Source organism: Plecotus auritus (assembly GCF_963455305.1).
Source record: "Plecotus auritus genome assembly, chromosome: 3".
Classification (NCBI taxonomy): domain Eukaryota; kingdom Metazoa; phylum Chordata; class Mammalia; order Chiroptera; family Vespertilionidae; genus Plecotus; species Plecotus auritus.
In genome coordinates, this window is record NC_137772.1 from 169,757,524 (window position 1) to 169,777,278 (window position 19,755).

A 19,755-nucleotide genomic window follows, 5' to 3' on the forward strand; every position below is an offset into this window, starting at 1 on the left:
AAGAGACCATTACAGCATAAGAACCTTGCAATGATAAGTTTTCTATTATTCCCTTCTTGGTCTTTGAGTTATTTTGTCATTCATTTCTATATATGATTTAATCCTACAGTTAATTGTTATTTCTTTGCTTAAACAGCCAAGTATCTTTTTTTCAAAAAATTTATTGTGGTAAAATATGTAGCCCTCGCTGAATTGACTCAGTGGATAGAGCATCGGCCTGTGGACTGAAGAGTCCCAGGTTTGATTCCAGTCAAGGGCACATGCCTGGGTTTCGGGCTCGATCCCTAGTAGGGGGTATGCAGGAGGCAGCCAATCAATGATTCTCTCTCATCATTGATGTTTCTCTCTCTTCTCCCTCTCCCTTCCTCTGAAATCAATAAAAAATATGTTTTTAAAATATGCATAGCATAAAATTTACACCCTATCCATTTTCAAAAAAATTTTTAGAGGGACATCAATTTGTTGTTCTACTTATTTATGCGTTCATTGGTTGCTTCTTGTGTGTGCCCTGAGATCAAACCCGCAACCTTGACATTTCAACCAACTGAGATAACACCCTAACCATTTTTAAGTGCATAGTTCAATGGTGTTAATTACATTCATAATGATGTGCAACTATCACGCATCTCTAGAACTCTCTTCATTTTGCAAAACAAACTCTATACCCATTAAAGAAAAACTCCTCATCCCCTGGAAACTACCATTCTATTTTTCTGTCCCTATGACTTGACTCCTCTAAGTCCCTCATAAAAGTGGAGTAATATAGTGTTTGTTTTTTTGTGACTGGCACATTTCACTTAGCATAATATCCTCAAGATTCATCCATGTTATAGCATATATCAGAGTTACCTTTCTTTTAAGGCTGAATAATATTCCATTATACATATGTAACACATTTTGCTTATCTAGTTAGATGTTGATGGATGCTTGAGTTGGTTCCATATTTTAGCTATTGTGAATAAAGTTGCTATGAACATGGCGTATAAATATCTCTTCAATATTCTGCTTTTAATTCTTTTGGGAATATACCCTGAAGTGGAATTGCTAAATCATATGGTAACTCTATTTTCAATTTTTTTATGTTAATTCTCACCCAAGGATATTTTTTCTATTGATTTTTAGAGTGAAGGGATGGGGAGAGACAGAGAAACATTGATGTGAGAAAGACACATCAATTGGTTGCCTCCACACATGCCCTGACCTGGGCCAGGGATTGAGCCTGCAACCAAGGTACATGCCCTTGACCAGAAATGAACCCAGGACCCTTCAGTCCGTGGGCCCAAGTTCCAACCACTGAGTGAAATCAGCTAGGGCTATTTAACTTTTAAGGAACCACCATATAGTTTTCCACAGCAGCTGTACCATTTTACATTCCCACCAACAGTACACAAAGGTTCCAATTTCCCCATATCTTCACTAACTCTTGCTATTTTCTGGGGTTTTGTTTGATAGTTGGATGTAGGTAGTCTCCCTCACTTTTGAAAGACAGTGTGCTGGATATAGGATTCTTGGTTGACAGGTGTTGTTTTTTCTTTCAGCATTTTGAATATATCAGCCCACTGCCTTCTGACCTACAAACTTTCTTTCTTTTTTTTTTTTTTTTCACAAGTAGGTTTTTTTATTTGTCACCATTAAATGTCTGAATTTTAAACAGATTCTTGGACTGGAGGCTCATATCCATCAGCTCGTTCAACTTTAGCTCCTGTCTCATCCCCAGTAGCTTTTCCAGAACTGCTACCTTCACCATGAAGCTCCATGAGTTTTCCCAGTTCAAACTTGGGCTTCTTCAGCATTTTGACTTTTCTAACAAAGACATCATGGAGCAGATAAATAGATTGGCAAGCCTTTTCTATGTCTTTTCCAATGCTGTCTGGAATCAATTTATTGACCACTTCTTTTTTTTTTTTTAAATATTTTATTGATTTTTTACAGAGAGGAAGGAAGAGGGATAGAGAGCCAGAAACATCGATGAGAGAGAAACATCGATCAGCTGCCTCCTGCACACCTCCCACTGGGGATGTGCCCGCAACCAAGCTACGTGCCCTTGACCGGAATCGAACCCGGGACCCTTCAGTCCGCAGGCTGACGCTCTATCCACTGAGCCAAACCGGTTTTGGCTATTGACCACTTCTTTCAAGTCATTTGTCTGCACCTCTCGGGTCATGATTTCCATCATTTTCTTCCAGATTTGGCAAACCTGCTGATGCTGAGCATAAGAGGTCTTCCGACTCTGATTGTTGCGTTTTTTAGTAAAACCAACACAGAAGAGACGAAGCAAATAACCATCGGTAGTCTTTACATCGACATGAGCTTCAATCATGGTCTGCCACTTCTTGACCATAGATCACATTTTGTCACGGGTAAGATCCATGCCATGGAAATTAGTCAGGCAGTTTTTGCCCTGAACATCCTCAGTAATTAGCTTGAATTTTCTAAATGCAACTTCATCATTCTGCAGATCAGCTAGACTCACCTCAAAAACACGACTCTTGAGACCATCAGATGCAATTTTGGTTCCTTGAGTTCTCATAACCAGTGTTTTTCCAATATTTCTTATATTGAACATGGCTGGTGCTTTCACATCATACCAATCTTTCTTAGAAAATGGATCAACCACTTTCTTCTTGGCTCCCTTTTTGCCGCCTTTCGTAAGGCGCTTATTCTTGCCCACCGCCATGGTGCTGCTCAGAAAGCCAAAAGCTGACCTACAAACTTTCTGATGAGAAATTTACTAATTATCTTATTGAGGATCCCTTGTATGTAACAAGTTGCTTCTCTCTGCCTTCAAAATTCTCTCTTTATCCCTAGTCAGTTTGGCTCAATGGATAGAGCGTCGGCCTGCTGACTGGAGGGTCCCAGGTTCAATTCCGGTTAAGGGTACATGCCCAGGTTGTGGGCTTGATTCCCAGTGTAGGGCATGCAGGAGGCAGCCAATCAATGATTCTCTCTCATCATTGATGTATCTCTCTCTCCCTCTCCCTTCCTCTCTGAAATCAATAAAAAGAAGTTTAAAAAAAAAAAAAAACCTCTCTCTTTGATACTAGTCAGTTTGCTCAGTGATTAGAGCATTGGCCCATGGACTGAAGGATCTCAGGTTTGATTCCAGTAAAGGGCACATACCTTGGCTATAGGCTCGATTCCTGGCCTCAGTCAAGGCATGTGGGGGAGGCAACCAGTCTATATGTCTCTCTCATATCGATGTTTCTCTCTCTCTCTCTCTCTCTCTCTCTCTCTCTCTCTCTCTCTCTCTCTCTCTCTCTCCCCCCTCTCTCTCTCCCTCTTCCTTTCACTCTCTCTAAAAAAGTTAATGGAAAAAAATATCCTCAGGTGAGGATTAACTACAACAACAAAAATATTGTCTTTGGCTTTGATAGTTTGATTGTAATGTGTTTCTGTGTAGGTCTCTTTGAATCATCCTATTTTGAATTTGTTGAGTTTCTTAGATGTTTGTATTCATGCCTTTCATCAAAATTGGGAAGTTTGCCCTGACCGGTTTGGCTCAGTGGATAGAGCGTCGGCCTGCGGACTGAGGGGTCCCGGGTTCGATTCCGGTCAAGGGCATGTACCTGGGTTGTGGGCACATCCCCAGTGGGAGGTGTGCAGGAGGCAGCTGGTCGGTGTTTCTCTCTCATCGATGTTTCTAGCTATCTATCCTCTCCCTTTCCTCTCTGTAAGAAATCAATAAAATATATTAAAAAAAAAAAAGATTGGGAAGTTTGCATCCATTACTTTTTCAAATATTTCAGTCCCTTTCTTCCTCTCTTCTGAAACTCCTACAATGCATATGTTAGTTTACTTGATGCTGTCCCACATATCCTTTAGCCTCTGTTCACTTTCCTTTGATCTTTACTTTCTGTCCTCAGACTCAATAATTTCCATTATTCTATCTTCAAGATCACTGTTTCTTCTGCCTGCTAAAATCTGCTTTGAATCACTCTAGGAAATATGTTTTCTTCATTTCAGTTATTATACTTTTCAGCTACAGAATATTTGGTTTCTTTTTAGGTTTTCTCTTTGTTGATATTTCCATTTTATTCAACCATAGTTGTTTTGTTTTGTTTTGTTTTACTTTCTCCCCAGCTTCCTTTGGTTCTTTGAGCATCTTTAAGATAGTTTTTTTGAGCTCAACTGGCATGGCACATTGGTTGAGCATCGACGTATGAACTGGAAGGCCACGGTTTGATTCCCAGTCAGAGCACATGCCTGGATTGTGGACTTGATCCCCAGTGGGGGATGTGCAGGAGGCAGCCAATCTATGATTCTCTCTCATCATTGATGTTTCTATCTCTCGCTCCCTCTCTATCTCTGAAATCAATTAAAAAATATATGTTTTTAAAAGATAGTTGTTTTAAAGTATTTTTCTAGCATATCTGCCTTCAGATCTTTTTCAGTAATAGTGTTTTTTTTCTTTGAATGGGCTATGATTTCCTGTTTCTTTATATATCTTGTAATTTTTGTTGATAATCAGACATTTGCATCTAATAAAGTGGTAACTCTGGAATTCAGAGTTACCCAAATTTGCTGTGTTTTTCTTTTTTTGTTGTTGTTGCAGTCTGTCTCTGTACCAAGGATCCATCTAGGTGTAAACAATGTCTTCTCATGTCTTTTCTAGGCCTGTATCTTTCTCTGGACATACATGGTCACTTTCTAGTTTCCCATATATATGCAATTGCTTTAAAATGTCCTGGTCTTTATTTTCTGGTTTCCAAAAGAGGAAAAGAGAAAAATAAAGAGGAGGATCAAAAGGGGTTACCAGCCAGAGGGGAAGGTACTAAAAGCAAAATTTTAACTTGCTGAAAATTTGTCTTATACTGCTTTGGATTTGTTTAATGGTTTCATTTTGTATTGTTATTTCATCTTGTATTGTTTTATTTGTTGTATTATTTAATTCTTTTCTCTTTATAGAGAGGTCAGGTGTAACTTCTAAGGAAGAAAAGTACATTTTCTAATAGCACCTCCAGGGCCACTTAATTTTGCTATAGCTTCTCTTCATGGTTCATTGTCTCATCCTAGGGATAAGAAGCTGCCACCTTAGTAAATTTCTCAAAATCTATAATAATAAAAGCATAATATGCTAATTAGACCAGACAGCCGAACGACCTTTCAGACAACGGGGCTGTGAGGGCTGAGGCAAGCGCGGTGGCTGCGAGGGCCGATCCCCTTGCACAAATTTCATGCATTGGGCCTTTAGTTTTTATATATAAAAGAATGAACAAATATATTCAGCATTGTTGCATATTAGAACTAAAATGAATTAACAAGGAGCCTATTACTTTTTTTTTAACACTGTTTCCTTATGATGGAAAATTACTCACAGAAAGCAATAAGCCTTTTTATCCTGGACATGTAAAAAATTTTTTTCATCTATTTTATTTCCCATATATGTCATTCTATGTACAAGCAGAAATATCATTATACAAAAGTCTATTATCCTTTTTTCAGTGCACATAGAGGTTTCTTCAATAAATGCTTTATAAAAATAATCTTAAACATTTTTCTGCATGTTTTATTATTCAACCCTACTTCATAGAAATTTGTTCAAAACAATTGGTTTAACTTTTTATTAGATGCATAATAATAGTGGGGACATGGCATAATTTATTCAGTCATTACTACTGATGGCATTCACATTGTTTCCAGGTTTTTGCCATCATGAGCAATGCTATAATAAAAATACTTAGTTTCTATAACCTTTCTTATTAACTTCTAAGTATTTTATACATTTGGCTATACTGGAAATGGAATTTTTTTTAGGTGCCTATTGCTAAAATAGAGAATACGTATCATTTCTATATGTTTTCCTTTATATGAGGTTCTCTCTCAGAATGGGGAAATGGGCCATAAGAGTTTTTCATAAAGTGTATTATAGGGTTAAATGACTCTTTAAACCATGTGCATGCATAATTTTGATAAAAATGTAAAATTTGATACAAAATAATAAATGGTATTGGGGCATTCCTACTAGTTTTTTATTTTAACTGAAATGCTATCGTGTTTTTCCATTTAGGATAATATTTGCTATTTGTTTGGATATATAGTCTTTATTATATTTAAGTTGTTTACTTGAATTCTTATTTACTTAGACTTATTTTTATTACAATTGATATTGTTATGCATAAATGCTGACTTTTATCAAAAGTTTTTCAGCATTTATTAATAACATAATTCTAATATAATCATAATAAATTATAGTGACTTTCTTTTTTTTTAATATATTTTATTGATTTTTTACAGAGAGGAAGGGAGAAGGATAGTTAGAAACATTGATGAGAGAGAAACATTGATCAGCTGCCTCCTGCACACCCCCCACTGGGGATGTGCCCGCAACCAAGGTACATGCCCCCGACCGGAATCGAACCCGGGACCCCTCAGTCCGCAGGCCGATGCTCCACCCACTGAGCCAAACCGGCCAGGGCCTATAGTGACTTTCTTAATATTAAACCACCCCTGCATTCCAAAAAGTATCTTTGCTTAGTTGTAAAGTATTATTCTTTTGTACATTAATGGATTATCTTTGCTAATGTTTTGTTTAGAATAACTGCCCTTTTTAAAATATATATATATATTATTGAGTTTTTACAGAGAGGAAGGGAGAGGAATAGAGAGTTAGAAACATCAATGAGAAACATTGATCAGCTGCCTCCTGCACATCTCCTACTGGGGATGTGCCCGCAACTAAGATACATGCCTTTAACCGGAATCGAACCTGGGACCTTTCAGTCCGCAGGCCAACGCTCTATCCACTGAGCCAAACCTGTCAGGGTTCTCCTACTTTTTTCCAGTGGTTAAATAATTAATAATTATCAACAGCATGTCATTGATTACAAATAAGGAAAGAGGTGGTGAATTTTCCAAACGCGGAACCAGTATCTGCAACTGCTGGGTGGAGGAGTCCTGCCGCCAGGATACAGCAACTCTGTAACAATTGGTCCCTGTCCAGGTAGCTCAGTTGGTTAAAGCTTTGTCCCTAACCGGTTTGGTTCAGTGAATAGAGCGTTGGCCTGCGGACTGAGGGGTCCCAGGTTCAATTCCGGTCAAGGGCATGTACCTTGGTTGTGGGCACATCCCCAGTAGAGGGTGTGCAGGAGGTAGCTGATCGAAGTTTCTCTCTCATCGATGTTTCTAACTCTCTCTCCCTCTCCCTTCCTCTCTGTAAAAAAATCAATAAATATATGTATATATTAAATTTTAAAAAAAGCTTTGTCCCCATATGCCCAGGTTGCAAGTTCCAGTACGATCCGGTTACGGCATATACAAGAAACAACCAATAAATGCATAAATAAGTGGAACAAATCGATGTTCTCTCTTTCAAATCTATAAATACATAAGCATTTATGTATTTATTTAGTTTTAAGACTTTTAAAAGTTTTTTGTAGTTGCTGTTAATCCTCACATGAGGATAGTTTTTCCAAACTCTAACCACTGAGCCACATCAGCCAGGACTTCAGATTTTTTATTGATTTTTTTACAGAGAGGAAGGGAGAGGGAGGCACAGAGAGAGAAACATCAATTTGAGAGCAACATCAATTGTCTACCTTCTGCACTCCCCCTACTAGAGATTTGGGGCAAAGGAGCAGGTATGCTCCTGCTCCTGCTCCTTTTTTTTTTTTTAAATTACTTTAGACCTTTACTTTTAAAGTAGCAGGAAGGAAACTAAAAGTTGTCAACATTAGCTTATTGAAAAACAATGTTGTATACACTAAGAAAAAGCACAAAGTAAAAATGAAGAATTCTCGGTCAGTAAATAAAGCCAAATCTGACATAATTCTCAACCATGAATAAAACCACTCAGAGCCCATCACTGGGAGTCTGCCAGTCCTCTGCCTGTGCATTGCTGTGACTCCCAGCAGCGGAGCCCTCGGGCTTGGAAAGCTGAGCTGCAGTCTTCAGTTGTTCTCCAAGCTCCTCTATCAAAGACCTAGTCTTCAGTTGTTCTCCAAGCATCCCCCGAGAGCCCTGGAGCATGACAGTGGCTTTACTTGACTGATGTCAGTCCACAGGACGGCCAAGCTTCTGCACAGCCCACCATCAATAAGCAGGGCAACTGCTTTCGTCAAGAAAGGGACCTTGCTTCCGGTCCCTGGCGCTTTGGGAGCCGCGGGCTTCAGTACAGAGATGGCCAAGTCCAAGAACCACACCACGCACAACCAGTCCCGAAAATGGCACAGAAACGGCATCAAGAATCCCCGATCACAAAGATATGACTCTCTTAAGGGGGTAGACCCCAAGTTCCTAAGGAACATGTGCTTTGCCAAGAAGCACAACAAGGGCCTGAAGAAGATGCAGGCCAACAACGCCAAGGCCATGAGTGCACGCGCTGAGGCCATCAAGGCCCTGGTCAAGCCCAAGGAGCCCAGGCCCAATATCCCAAAGGGCTGCAGCCGCAAACTCAGTCGACTTGCCTACATCGCTCACCCCAAGCTTGGGAAACGTGCTCGTGCCTGCATTGCCAAGGGGCTCAGGCTCTGCCGGCCAAAGGCCAAGGCCAAGGCGGAAACCAAGCCCCAGGCTGCAGGTACAGCTGCAGCTCAGGCTCCCAAAGGTGCCCAGGTCCCCACAAAGGCTCCACAGTAGAGGCCTGAAGGACTGGTGGGGCCCCTGGGCTGCTGTCTGCGTGGTACTGGTGCCCTCCTGTGCTGTTTGTACAAATAAATCTGCGGCAGGAAAAAAACAAAAAAACAAAAAAAAAGAAAGGGACCTTGCAAGGAATTTACTCTCCTGGATCCCTGCCTTTGAGCCCCTCTGGCTCTGAGTCTGAGTCTGCAATCCCGGGTGATGTGGTACTGTCTGAGTCTTCTGAGCCACTTGCCTCAAAACTGGAGGATGGTATCCGCTGCCCACAGGCTGAACCAGCTGCTTCTTCCTCCCGGAGGAGGAGTGCTGCCACCTCCAGCTCTTCCACTTCTAACCCCAGCTGGGCCTTCATCAGGGGTGCTTCTTTGAAGGCTTTTGGAAGAGCTGCCAACTTTTTGGACTTGGCTTTCTGAATCCACACACAGTTGTCTGAGATGTAGAGATCATTTAGAACAGTGGCCGGCAAACTCATTAGTCAACAGAGCCAAATATCAACAGTACAACGATTGAAATTGCTTTTGAGAGCCGAAAACCGACTTCTGCACATGGGCCACGAACTTTCAATCGCACTGTACATGCGCGCCCGCACGTGGTATTTTGTGGAAGAGCCACACTCAAGGGGCCAAAGAGCCTCATGTGGCTTGTGAGCCGCGGTTTGCCGACCACTGGTTTAGAATGTAAGCTGGGTCGCTGTCGTGAAAAATTTTGTGAATAACCAGTAGCCATTTTAAAACTCACTTGTACCTAGTTGCAATAACTTTATAGTCTCTCAGCAGGCTTTCATCACCAGCTTGAAATGGTGGTAAAGTGGGGAGCACAAAATTCTTCTTCCAAAAGACACCAGGATTTCATGAACATTAGTCCAAATCTCAAACCAACACAGTGTTGGATTCAGTTTTCTGATATTCCGTGCAGATTCAACATTCTTCTCTCCTTCATTGAAACAAGTTTCACAGCAAAATGCCAGAAGGATATCAATCAGATCGTAGTACACAACAATGAGCTCTTTTGTTTAGCAGGTAAGACTTACGGACAAATTTTCCTAGCTGATATTTCTCTTCTTCAGAAGAGAAAAAGATAATGATCAGGATCAAATGTGGCCAGTTTAGCAGCTAGGTGTTTCTGCCTGCCTTCAGCTGCAGGAGTAAAATCTGGATCCTTAATATCGATGACATTACTGAATTCATCCTGTAATCGCTGAAATACTCCTGATCGTAAGCCTCCAAATCTATAGTAGCCCTGCAGGTTCAGAGCACTTTCTGATACCTCTTCATAGGGGGACTGTTCAATTTCCCAATCAAACTCTTCGTCATCATCTTCTACTCCTTCCACAGAAACCTCAGAAGCACCTATTTCCTCCACAAGTGGTTTTTCAGTCCTGGATTTTCTTTTTTGTTGTTGTTGTTGTTTTAAATATATTTTATTGATTTTTTACAGAGAGGAAGGGAGAGGGAAAGAGAGTTAGAAACATCAATGAGAGAGAAACATCGATCAGCTGCCTCCTGCACACCCCCCACTGAGGATATGCCTGCAACCAAGGTACATGCCCTTGACCGGAATCGAACCTGGGACCCTTCAGTCCACAGGCCAATGCTCTATCCACTGAGCCAAACCAGCTAGGGCAGTCCTGGATTTTCTTGGTGCCAGAAGTGGTTAACATATTCAGTCTATAGGAAATGGACCTCTGTGATCCATCTCCAGCATGGTTGGCTTTTTTTTTTTTTTTTTTTAATATATTTTATTGATTTTTTACAGAGAGGAAAGGAGAGGGATAGAGAGTTAGAAACATCGATGAGAGAGAAACGATCAGCTGCTTCCTGCACACTCCCTACTGGGTATGTGCCCGCAACCAAGGTACATGCCCTTGACCGGAATTGAACCCGGGACCCTTGAATCCGCAGACCAACGCTCTATCCACTGAGCCAAACCCGTGAGGGCAACATGGTTGGCTTTTGATGGAATTTGCTGAATTCCCCCAGGGCAAACAGAATGTAGGGAGGAGGGAAAAGGAACAAAGAACTGTACACATGGGCCAACATCGTGGTGGAAACACCCAAGGTGCCTGCCTCGGCTAGACACGGGGAGGTGGAGGCAACTAGAGAAGGCCTCAGCCCAATTTTTTTAAATGGCCCAATGGGAGACAACAGGACCTAGGCCACATATGAAGAAACAGGTGACCCCATAGTACTCAGCCAAAGAGAAACCGGAGGAGGGACTAAATAGGTTATATTCCCTGCCACAGGGGTGCCTGTACAATGGAACAAACTACTGCTCTCGAGAGCATATTAAGTCTCCTTTTCGCCATACTACTGTCTCCAAGTCCATTATTTAAATTCGGACAGGTGAGCATTTTCTCACAAGCTGGCCAGGAGTTTCTTTGGGCAACTGAATGGCAAAAATTCCTTTATCTGTATCATTAGGACCCTTGTTCACTTCCATTTTCTACAATTCTTCTAGGAATAGTTAATCTGAGGATGAGAACCACAATTAAGGGGCAAAACCAGAGAAGTAGCAGATGATGAGGAGGTAGGGGACTGAGGCTCCTTTGGTGTAAAGCAGGCATAGGAGACCTTCAGATAAGAGGTCCATGGACAGGGTGGGGCTGAAAAAGTGAAATAAACCTATAGTTGGTTGGGCAAGGACAAACGCAGAGAGAAATAAAAGAACAAAAACTGGAAAGGTGACGTGGTCCCAAATGCCATACTTCACAGTGGCTACAGAATCCCTTTAACATGGGGCCGAGGATGGTTGAGCGACAGGGGGAGCAGCCGCAGTAGAGGAGAAGGGAGGGGGAGGGGAGGAAAGGGAGAGAGGCAGCAGAGTGACAGAGGGCAGAGGAGAGGAAGAGGAGGGGAGGGGAAGAGCTCCTGCTCTTTCCTGACAGAAATCCAATTCTTCCCTGCCCCCCCACATCCCATAGAAGAGGCCCCATGCTCACAGCTGCCTGGATGGACTTAATCTACTCATCCTTCCCCTCCTCAGTGGGGGCAGATATCCAGTACACCACATGGCCAGCTGCCTCTGTTTTGCAGGCTTTGATGAGCTGCTGCTTGCTATTGTGGATGCAAAGCTCAAAGTAGTTCCGTTTCCAGCAGTCTTCACCTCTCAGATGCTCAGGTTCTCCAGGGAGATTCCTCCAGGCTCATTGTCTGTTTATCTGTTATGCACTCAAATCAGAGGCAGTTGTCTGTGAGGAGCCAGCCCCTCCCCATTTGGCTTAAAGGTATGGGTCAGATCATTCCCATGGTCCTCAGGAGTCCTGAAGGGCTCATGTTCCTGAGCAGCTCTTCAGCAGGTCTTGTCCTAGATGATGCCACAAAGTCTCCAGGCCCGGCTAGTCCCAGATGTTGGGATTATAAAGGCTGGTATTCAGCATAATTGCTATGAAAGACAGCAGGTAGCATGTGTCCGGGGACTAGAAAACTCTGGAATTGCGCTGGCAGTGAAGCATAGTAACCTCCATCTTGGGTAAAAACTGCTGTTTAAAATTTAACCCTGCTATTCTGGCTTCTGTAAGCGTTTGCTTGCTTAAACATTAGGGAAAAATAAGACTACTCCCCATTTCAGAGAGGCCATAAACTATGCCCCAGACAGAGTTGTCAGTGCTGGCACTAGGCCAGGCCTTGAGAAGTGGTTTCACAGCCCCTTCCCAGCACACAGGACCTCTTTCTCAGAAGGTCCAGAAGTCTCATTCCAAATTTAGAAGACAGAGCTGAAAAACATATAAATAAGAAAGACTTCCACCATATTGGGCCCCAGAATTTGAGAAGCAAGATTTCCTCCGGGCCCGCTAGCACTAGCGAAATGAAAAGGACTCCAAATAGATTTGGCTTATTAAGGCGTCTTCTGATTTACAATATAACAGCAGTAGTATCGCTGGGAGAAGGCTTCCATCATCTGGTCAATCTTGTGAGCCTCTCTAGGGAGACAGGAAGATCCACAGAAATTGCCTGAGAGCCTGCACCAGATTGATGTGGGTGAGCTCTTGCAGATCTACAATGATGTGGAGCACTGCCAGGCTCAACTCTTCCCTCTCTCTGGGGTAGTCCCTATGGTTGTCTTGTTCAGGTTCTTGCCCTTATACAGGAAACGGGTGATCCCGGGTGTGTACTGGAGGAGTTCATTCTCCACCAAGAACTAGATCCTTTTCTTGGGGTCCATGTTGAAGTCCTTCCACCCCATTGTCATTTTCCGGTTCCCTTAGAAGTCACACTGCCCTCCTTGGCCTCCAGACCCTTCTCGCTCATGGCTTTGCTGAACTCCTCCCACAGGCTTTGGATCTCCACCAGCAGCTCCTGCTTGCACAGTGGGCAATTTTCCAGCTCCATCCACTCCTCCAGAATCAGGTCTGTGGGCTCATAGACACCATCCTCTGTGGTGTCTAGAAAAACCTGCAGGAAGTCCTGGGCGGTCCTACAGATGCAGGCTGGATCACTGGGCCAGCGGGTGTGTGTGTGAGTCTGTTTTTTTTTTTTTTTTTCTTTTAAAGAGAAAGGAAGGGAGTGCAGTACTATTTCAGAAAAGACTCTCCCACCCTAGCCAGTTTGGCTCAGTGGATAGAGCATCGGCCTGTGGATTGAAGGGTCCTGGGTTCGATTCCGGTCAAGGGCACTTGCCCAGCTTGCGGGCTCATTCCCCAGTAGGAAGCATGCAGGAAGCAGCCAATCAATGATACTCTCAATCATCATTGAAGTTTCTATCTTTCTTTCCCTCCCCCTTCCTCTCCAAAATCAATACACACACACACACACACACACACACACACACACACACACACACTGAGTGGCCAGATTATTATGATCGCTGAACGCATAATAATCTGGCCACTCAGTGTATATCCTATATGATAAAAGGCTAATATGCAAATTGTCCCCTCGACCAGGAGTTCGACCAGCAGGCAGGCCTGCCAACCACTCATGTCCCCTCCCCCTGGCCAGGCTGACTGGACCCCACCCATTCATGAATTCATGCACCGGGCCTCTAATATATATATCAGAGATCATAATAATCTGGCTACTCAGTATATATATATATATATATATATTTAAAAGAAAAAAAAAAAAGACTCTCTCTTTGCCTCCCAATCGCCCTGCCAGTAGGGAGTTTTGCTTTTATATAAGTGAGATTTGTTGATAGTTTTCTTATACAAGGAAAAAGAAAACTACAGTAAGCTATAATAGAGAAGCCAAAATAGCTAGTGATGTAATAAGTCAGAAGATGACATTTTGTATGAAATATTTACTAGCAAGACAAATAAAACAATTTTTATTTTATTTTATTTTTTTAATATATATTTTATTGATTTTTTACAGAGAGGAAGGGAGAGGGATAGAGAGTTAGAAACATTGATGAGAGAGAAACATCGATCAGCTGCCTCCTGCACATCCCCCACTGGGGATGTGCCCGCAACCAAGGTACATGCCCTTGACCGGAATCGAACCCAGGACCCTTCAGTCCGCAGGCCGATGCTCTATACACTGAGCCAAACCAGTGAGGGCATAAAACAATTTTTAAAATCTAAGTACTGTGTTCTATGATTCCACCACAGTTGGCATGAAACTTCAATCAAGATAAATACAATAATACTACAAAATCAGGATTTTATTACCCTTAGAGTTGGAATAGGCAACCACAGAACTTCCCTAGTAATGCCAAAATATTGAATTTTTTAGATATTGAGTGTCAGGTTCCATCACTAAAGAAATAAGCTTTGCTAAATTTTAACTGAAATGTTCTCATGTTTTATCATTTTGTATACCATTACCAATTCACGCAAGCATGGGGAACATTTTAACTATTTTAGCCAATCCACAATACTACTATTTTTAACAATAAGAGCTCATTTTTAACAACCATTAAAAATTAGCAATCCATTAATTTCTCCAATACTAATTCACTAGTTTAATAAGCAAAATATTAATGTTGATCAAAGTTAAGACAGCTGAAGTGTTTTTGGTAATCCCTTTGGAGTGTGAATTCCAAGTTAGAATGCTAGCTGCTCCTAAAGTATTATTTTAACTTAACATACCAATAATATTTCACTCTGTTCTGAAATATTGTAAACTAAATTATAGATATTGTAATCCCCTTGAAACTTGGTTTCCTTAATTGTAAAATGAAGATAATATGTCACAGAATGGTGAGAATTAATGGATATGAAAAGTCATTATCTATATATATAAAAGCCTAAGTGAGCATCGCAACCGAACCGACAACCAAACAGGCTGCATAGGGCAGCCAGGCCTGCAAGGGGGTTAGTGAGGAGCGACCAAATGACTGAGCAGCAGGCTGCGTGGGACGACCAGGCCCACGGGGGGGGGGGGGGGCAGTTAGGGGCGACCAGGCTGGCAGAGGTGGGCAGTGAAGGGTGACCAGGCTGGTGGTGGGGGGCAATTGGGGGCGACCAGGCTGGCAGGGGGGCAGTTGGGGGTGACCAGGACAGCAGGGGGGGGCAGTTAGTGTGATCAGGCAGGCAGGCAGGTGAGCAGTTAGGAGTCAGTGGTCCCAGATTGTGAGAGGGATGTCTGACTGCCGGTTTAGGCCCAATCCTGGAGATTGGGCCTAAACCGGCAGTCAGACATCCCCTGAGGGGTCCCGGATTGGAGAGGGTGCAGGCTGGGCTGAGGGGAACCCACCCCCCCCCTGCATGAATTTCATGCACCAGGCCTCTAGTAAACTCTATAATAGTCTTCAGCCTGGCCAGTGTGGCTCAGTGGTTCAGCATTGACCCAGGAACCAAGAGATATGGTTCGATTCCTGGTCAGGGCACATGCCCAGGTTGGGGGCTCGATCCCCAAAGGAGGGCATGCAAGAGGCAGCCAATCAATGATGTTTTCCTCATTGATGTTTCTATCTCTCTACTTCTCTCCCTTCCTCTCTAAAAAAATCAATTAAAAAAACATTTTAAAATAGTCTACATATGTTAGGCATTATTATAATACCTCAAATGAAGGTTAGGTTCTGTTAAGATCCTTTGAGGATTTGTCCGTTATATGGAAGGTTAAGCGACCTCTAATGTTTATCTATTGTAAATATTGCACTTGATATGATATTCTCTTTGCTTGTCTTCAAACACAGGGAAAATAGCAAAGTGAGTTATAGAGTTCTTAACCAGAATGTCAAAAATAATTACCTTAGACTGCACTGGGGCTGTAACCCTCACCTATACTATTCTAGGGGAAGATTATTAAATGAGGAAAGACTTAATAGATTTAATAATGATAACAAACATTATCCAGTGTTTATTACCATCCAGGTGGTTTGCTAACACATTATATTATTTAATCCCCACAATAACCCAATAAAGTAGGTATTGCTTTTAAGCCCATTTTAAAGTGAGGAAGCTAAGATTTAGAGAAATTAGGTAACTGCCCAAGTGGAGGTAAAGAATTAAAGTCAAGCAGGTTTTTTTGTTCGTTTGTTTGTTTAGGTTTTAAAACATACTTGCATATTAAAGATTGTGCATTCCAATTAAAAATGGCAATGGAATAAGTGGATGCTACACAGATACACCCCAGGACCAAATTGGAATTACAACTAAAATACAAAAAAAAAACCCACCACAATTCTGAATAATCAACTGAAGATTAGCTGGAGAGAACTCTGATAACCAAGGACAGAAAGTGAGGACTGCATAGAGACTGGTAGGAAGGATGGAGGCATGAAAGAGCTGGCCAGGCTTCCCACAGACAGCAGCTGAAGTTCCAGAGAGATATCTCAGCTGTGGGGGTTGCCACTGAGAACTCTGGGGTATAAACCCCAACCTGGGCCCCCCAGTAGAGAGCATCAGAACTGAGAAAGGTGCCCATATAACATCTGGCTGTGAAAAGCAGCAGAGTTGCTGCCTGCCAGGGAGAGACAGCTGGAAATGCAGGTACCCTTGAAAAGGGCCAATGCACAAAATTTCATGTACAGCCACTTAGCTTGAGCTCCGACAGAGGGAGGGCAGAGTGGACTGGAGCTGTGTGAGCAGAAGCCAGGGTTTGGTGCTCTGGGGTTAGAGTTTGGAGGGCAGACACCCTGGTTTCCTGTGCTGAGACATACCCTCACATTGCAGAGGACATCTTTCTCAGGCAGACCTTTGTTAACCAGGCGGTTTTTGCCTGGGGGAAGACAGTTACCCCACTCTATTGGAAAACCCCTTGTCCCATCCTGTGGAGTTTCTGAGACCCATTAAGAGACTGAGAATAACAATTAGCCTCCAGGCAGAAGCAATTGCCCCTACCCTGTTGGAAAACCTCTTGCCCCACCTATGGATGACTACCTTAGGCTACTCAAGACAGAATCCAATCAGTCTGCAGGGAGAGGCAGGTCTCTGGAGGCTTTGAGTCTTTGCCTGATCTAATTAGTCCTGCACTAGAGATTGGGCTGCATAGCAAATCTAGCTAATACATAGTCACAAACCCAAACAGGCAGCCAAAATGGGGAGACAAATAAAATAACAACCCCCAAATGAAAGAACAAGAGAATTCTCTAAAAGAAGAGCTAAATGAAATGGAGATAAGAAATTTATCAGACAGAGAGTTCAGAATAATGATGGCAAACATGCTCAACAGCATGAGAAAAGACAGAGTAATTATGAAGAATGACATAACACTAATAAAGAACACAATAGAAGTAATACATAGCAGATTAGGGGAAGCCAAGGATCAGATCAATGAATTAGAAAAAAAAAATCACACAATCAGCGAACCAAAAATAAATAAATAAGTAAGTAAGTAAGTAAATAAATAAATAACAGGAGGACAGCTTAAGGGAGCTATGGAACAACATTAAACGTAACAATATTCACATAAAGGTGTACCAGAAAGAGAAGAAAGTGAGCAAGGGATAGAGAATGTTTTTGAAGAAAGAATGGCAGAAAACTTCCCTAACTTAGTAAAGGAAAAAGTCACACAAGCCCAGAAGGCACAGAGAGCCCCAAGCAAGAAGAACCCAAACTGGGTTCTTGCCCAGACACATCATAATTAAAATGCCATAAATTAAAGACAAAGAATCTTAAAGGCAGCAAGAGAAAAACAAGTTGTTACCTATACTAGTAAAGGAGCTCCCATAAGGCTGACACCTGATTTCTCATCAGAAACTCTATAGGCTGGAAAGGAATGGCATGAAGCATTCAAGGTAATGGAAAGCAAGGGTCTGAAACCAAGATTACTATATCCAGCAAGGCTATAATTCAAAAGAGATGGTGAAATAAAGAGCTTCCCAGACAAAAAAAAAAAAAAAAAAAAAAAAAAGACTAAAGGAGTTTATCACCACCAAACCAGCACTACAAGAAATGCTACAGGGACTGCTGTAATGAGAAGAAATATACTAATAGAGAGAACATAGGCATACAGAATTAAAGTGGCAATAAATAAGTAACTATCAATAATAATCTTACATGTAAATGGATTAAATGCTCCAATCAAAAGACAGAAGGTAGGTGGATACAAAAACATGAACCAACTATATGCTGTCTACAAGAGACCCACCTCACAACAAAAGACTCAAACAGGATGAGACTGAATGGTTGGAAAAAAATTTTCCATGAAAATGAAAAAAAAAAAGAGAAAAGCTGGGGCAGCAATACTCATATGTGACAAAATAAACTTCAAAATGAAGGTATCACAAGAGATAACAAAGGTCACTATATAATACTAAAGGGATTGATCCAACTAGAGAATATAACCCTGGTAAACATATATGCACCCAATATAGGAGCACCAAAATATATTTAAAAATTTCTAAAGGACTTTAAGGGAGAGATCAACAACAATACAGTCATAATAGGGGACTTTAACACACCACTGACTTCACTAGATAGATCGTCCAGACAAAAAAATTTACCAGGAAATAGTGACTCTAAAGGACACCCTGGATCAGATGGATTTAATTGACATTTATAGTACATTTCACTCCAAAGCTGCAGAATATACATTATTTTCAAGTGCACATGGGGCATTAACAAAGATAGATCTCATGTTAGAACAAAAACAAGTCTCTACAAGTTCAAGAAGATTAAGATTACATCAAGCATCTTCTCAGATCATAATGCAATGAAATTAAAAATCAACTACAGTAAAAACACTCAAAAACATTCAAACACATGGAGTCTAAATAGCATGTTATTAAACAATGAATTGGTTACCAATTAGATCAAGAAGTAAATAGAAAGCTTCCTGGAAACAAATGAAAATGAATATACAATAACCCAAAATCTCTGGGACACAGCAAAAGCAGTCCTTAAAGGGAAGTTCATAGCACTACAAGCCTACCTCAGAAAAACAAGAAAAATTAATAATAAACTATTTAACCCTACAACTTAAGTAATTAGAAAGAAAACAACAAGAAATGCCCAGAATAAATAAAAGGAAGGAAATAACAAAGATTAGAGCAGCAATAAATGGTATAGAGACTAAAAAAACAATATAAAAAAATCAATGAAACCAAGAGCTGGTTCTTTGAAAAGATAAACAAGATTTATGAACTATTAGCCAGACTCATCAAGAAACAAAGAGGACCCAAATAAATAAAATCAGAAATGAAAGTGGTGAAGTAACAACTGACCACAGAAATACAAAGGACTGTAAGAAAATACTGTGAACAACTATATGCCAACAAGCTGGACAATGTGGATGAAATGACAAATTCCTAGAAAAGTACAATCTCCCAAAACTGAATCAGGAAGAAACAGGAAACCTGAAGAGGCCAATAACAACTGATGAAATAGAACGGTTATCAAAATCTCCCACCAAACAAAAGCCCTGGTCCAGATGGCTTCACAGGGGAGTTTTACCAAACATTCAAAGAACTAACACCTATCTTCCTCAAACTATTCCCAAAAATCCAAGAGGAAGGAATGCTTCCAAATTCTTTTTATGAGGCCAGCATTATCCTAATTCCAAAACCAGATAAAGACAATACAAAGAAAGAGAATTACAGGTCAATATCTCTGATGAACATGGATGCTAAAGTCCTCAACAACATATTAGCAAATAGGATCCATCAATATATTAAAAAGATCATGCACCACACTAACCAGTTTGGCTCAGTGGATAGAGCATTGGCCTGCGGACTGAAGGGTCCCAGGTTCGATTCCGGTCAAGGGCATGTACCTTGGTTGCGGGCACATCCCCAGTAGGAGGTGTGCAGGAGGCAGCTGATCGATGTTTCTCTCTCATCGATGTTTCTAACTCTTTA

At 41.5% G+C, this 19,755-nt stretch overlaps 1 protein-coding gene and 2 pseudogenes across 3 annotated transcripts; 1 reads left to right on the forward strand and 2 right to left on the reverse strand.

Moving 5' to 3' along the window:
• Positions 1-1,613: 1,613 nt before the first annotated feature.
• LOC308244674 (small ribosomal subunit protein eS1-like) lies at positions 1,614-2,689 on the reverse strand (annotated as a pseudogene). Its single transcript has 2 exons — positions 2,129-2,689; positions 1,614-1,892 (listed from the first exon to the last, which is right to left on the reverse strand). The product of its transcript is annotated as a small ribosomal subunit protein eS1-like (transcript).
• Positions 2,690-8,115: 5,426 nt separating this feature from the next.
• LOC308243611 (large ribosomal subunit protein eL29-like) lies at positions 8,116-8,574 on the forward strand (the record flags this gene model as incomplete). The annotated part of the gene is made up of 1 exon (XM_080659278.1): positions 8,116-8,574. One exon carries the CDS (start codon positions 8,116-8,118, stop codon positions 8,572-8,574), a length of 459 nt encoding a protein of 152 aa, XP_080515404.1.
• Positions 8,575-8,710: 136 nt separating this feature from the next.
• Positions 8,711-12,902, reverse strand: LOC308244228 (protein SHQ1 homolog; annotated as a pseudogene). The gene is made up of 4 exons: positions 12,788-12,902; positions 12,525-12,651; positions 9,241-9,961; positions 8,711-9,041 (listed from the first exon to the last, which is right to left on the reverse strand). The product of its transcript is annotated as a protein SHQ1 homolog (transcript).
• Between the last annotated feature and the right edge of the window lie 6,853 nt (positions 12,903-19,755).